The sequence below is a fragment of the Emydura macquarii genome, unplaced genomic scaffold (genome assembly GCF_026122565.2).
Source record: "Emydura macquarii macquarii isolate MOO-44397 ecotype Brisbane River unplaced genomic scaffold, CSIRO-AGI_Emac_v2 contig_3487, whole genome shotgun sequence".
NCBI lineage: Eukaryota > Metazoa > Chordata > Testudines > Chelidae > Emydura > Emydura macquarii.
Window position 1 is genome coordinate 920,368 of NW_027133624.1, and position 3,171 is coordinate 923,538.

Below are 3,171 nucleotides of genomic sequence, written 5' to 3' on the forward strand. Positions count from 1 at the left end.
TATCTATCTATCTATCTATCTACATATCAGGGTTGGTCCTGCTTTGAGCAGGGGGTTGGACTAGATGACCTCCTGAGGTCCCTTCCATCCCTGATATTCTATGATTCTTTACACCAAAAAAGGAGAAGACCCAGAGACTGTGTATGGAGATAGAGTCTGATCTTATTTACAATGGTGCATGTCACAGTTCACGGCAACTGCACCTATGCTTCCCTTCAGTGGTCCAGCAAGGGCACTCACTCTCAATCCAAGTCATCACCTTTTTTGGGTGGAGACCTGCATCTCCCTTCCTCTTAACTGGGCTATTTCCAGGCTAAACAATTCTCTCCCTTCATTGAGTTAGTCCCAGCAAAAGACTGTCTGCCTCATCAGATCATTCTTGCTGTCTTCAACGGAGACAGTAAACCATGTAATTGCTACAGTTATAAATTACCACTATTCTTTTAAAATAGGCACATTTTACTATTATGGTGAAAGCATTACAGAGAAAACATTAAATCAATAAAGAAACTTCACACATGCAAATTAGCTTCCCAAAGATCACCCCAACTCCCACATGATCTCTGGCAAGGGTTTATTTGTAGTTTGAAGTTCATTAAACCCTTTGCGATGAACAATAACAGTCATGACTCTCTGAGTCACTCATTTAACCAGTTTGGCCCTTTGAAGAGACCATGACTAAGGAGTCAACCAGACAATGGGTTCTCCTCACCATGGGGAAGCTTCAAACAACTAATAACAAGGAGGGATTATATTAGCTAATCCCTCCTTTTAAGATTTCCTGGTAAACCCACTTAATACTAAAATTTCACATTATTTCAAACAGTTCTTTGAAGTTCCCAATATTTGCCAAAGTTTACATTTAGTCAAGTTTCCTACAGTTGTCTCATACAATCACACAATAACACAAACAATTGCAAGTTGAATACAATGTGCCCCAAAGTATTATTTCAATAAGATTTAACTTTATCAATAAGCTTTAGCCAGGATATTTTCATATATGTCACCGTGTACTCATACTGAAACTCCATTGACTTCAGTGGAGTTTGTCTGGATTTTTACTTCTGCATAAACGGATTGCACGCTAAGCTGTCATGGAGATAATTCTGTTTATCAGTTGATTACATTTATAAAGAAATCTAGAGTAAAATCACAGTCAAGGGAGAAATATGGACATTTTATTCATGGTGAATAATCTCCAGCCTATCAGTTTCCTCAGGGCTGTTTTGATCTCCTTGTTCCTCATACTGTAGATGATGGGATTCATCATTGGAGGCACCACGGAATACAGAACAGCCACCATGAGATCCAGCCCTGACAGAGAGCTGGAGGTGGGCTTCAGGTAGGCAAACATGAAAGTGCAAAGGAACAAGGTGACCACAATGAGGTGAGGGAGGCAGGTGGAGAAGGCCTTATGCCGGCCCTGCTCAGAGGGGATTCTCAGCACTGTGGTGAAGATCTGAACATATGACACAATTATAAAAACAAAGCAGCAGAACCCTAAAAAGGCGCTAAGGACAACAGCCCCAACTTCTCTGCGGTATACGTCAGAGCAGGCCAGCTTGAGGAGCTGGGGGATTTCACAGAAGAACTGATCCACTGTGTTCCCCCCACAGAAGGTTAATGCAAACGTGTTCCCGGTGTGTAGTGCGGAGTAGACTATGCTGCTGAACCACGAACTGGCTGCCATTTGGACACAAGCTCGCCTGTTCATTACAGTCTCATAATGAAGAGGTTGGCAGATGGCGACGAATCGGTCGTACGCCATGACAGTGAGGAAGCTGAGCTCAGCCACAGCAAACAAGAGAAAGAGGAAGACTTGGATGATGCACCCAGAATAAGAAATTGACCTGGTGTTGGTTACTGAATTGACCATGGATTTAGGGACGGGGACAGAGATGTAGCAGAGGTCTATGAAGGATAAGTTGAGCAGGAAGAAGTACATGGGGGTGTGAAGATGGCGGTCGAGGGCTATGACTGTGATGATGAGAAGGTTCCCCATCAAGGCTGCCAGATAAAGCACTAGAAACACCACAAAGTGTAAAATCTGCAGCTCCTGCACCTCAGAGAATCCCCGGAGAAGGAACTCGGTCACGGAGGTTTGGTTGCTCATCTTCCTTCTCAGTACACTGTGTCCTGCCTGTGGAGGGAAGGACAGGGGCAATGGTCAGAGTGACAGACAGAATGACTCTGATTCTCGACTTAATAATATCTCAGAATACGAATGTCAAAGGAGCACAGCATTCCTCACTTCCACTGAATAGGAGCCTGACAATCTGCTCCGGTGTGTTCTCACACTGGTGTAAATTAGATTAGCACATTTAAACTCAATGAAGCTGTATCGGTTTACGCCATGTAAGGATCTGGTCCAAGCTGGGGCTTGATAAAATTCAGTATGAAGGTTGTAATAAAGTACAAGTCTAGAGAAACTGTCCTAGCAGACAAGGTCCCTCTATTGCAACAAACAGCAGGCTTAAAACTTGGGCTCGAAACAAAAATACTAAAATACCAACACTGCCTGGTTCACACTTTCCAGGGAAATACAACCTTGACTCACCCATGGTGCTAAACGGCAGCTCATCTGTGATGATTCCTCACCAATCTCTGTATAAAGATGGCTTGCTTCCTGCTTACAGACTGATTTATGGCACCCAGTCCCAGCTGCGCTTCCATCTCTGTGCAATGACGGACTCATAGATCGCTCAGTTACTGCTGTGTTGTATCATTCACCTGTTTCTTTATGTCTGTGCCATACAGGTCAATGATAGTCAGGAAACTTGGGTTCTGTTCTTGGCTCTGCCAGGGACCTGCTGGGTGACCTTGGGCCAGACACTTCCCCTCCCCGTTCCTCTGTTTCTCCTCCCTACTTTTCTCTGCTTGTCTGCTAGGACTGGAAGCTCTTGTTGGGATGAACTGTGTCTTACTAAGTGTGTGCTCTGAGCACCTGTTGACTGCCTTTGAGTTTAGCGGATAGCAGTGTGGGACAGAGAATATGGTGATCAATCAAGGGGGTCTAGGTTCTTGCCCCATCAATTTCTACGTTTTTGGTCAGGGTCATGACAGACAGGCTTTGGCTGAGGGTTTCAACTCTGCGTGCCTCCGTTTATAGGTGCTGGTAAGTTTAAAACATATTCTGTGGGTTACTAACTTTGGTAATTATTCAATTTTACC

At 44.2% G+C, this 3,171-nt stretch overlaps 1 protein-coding gene across 1 annotated transcript; it reads right to left on the bottom strand.

The window, feature by feature from the left end:
• Positions 1-1,156: 1,156 nt before the first annotated feature.
• LOC137144830 (olfactory receptor 14A16-like) lies at positions 1,157-2,113 on the bottom strand. The gene has a single exon (XM_067535315.1). It carries the CDS (start codon positions 2,111-2,113, stop codon positions 1,157-1,159), a length of 957 nt encoding a protein of 318 aa, XP_067391416.1.
• Positions 2,114-3,171: the final 1,058 nt, after the last annotated feature.

Bases quoted from the DNA above. Each gene is read 5' to 3' on its own strand.
- LOC137144830 (XM_067535315.1), bottom strand. From the start codon at position 2,113: ATGAGCAACCAAACCTCCGTGACCGAGTTCCTTCTCCGGGGATTCTCT.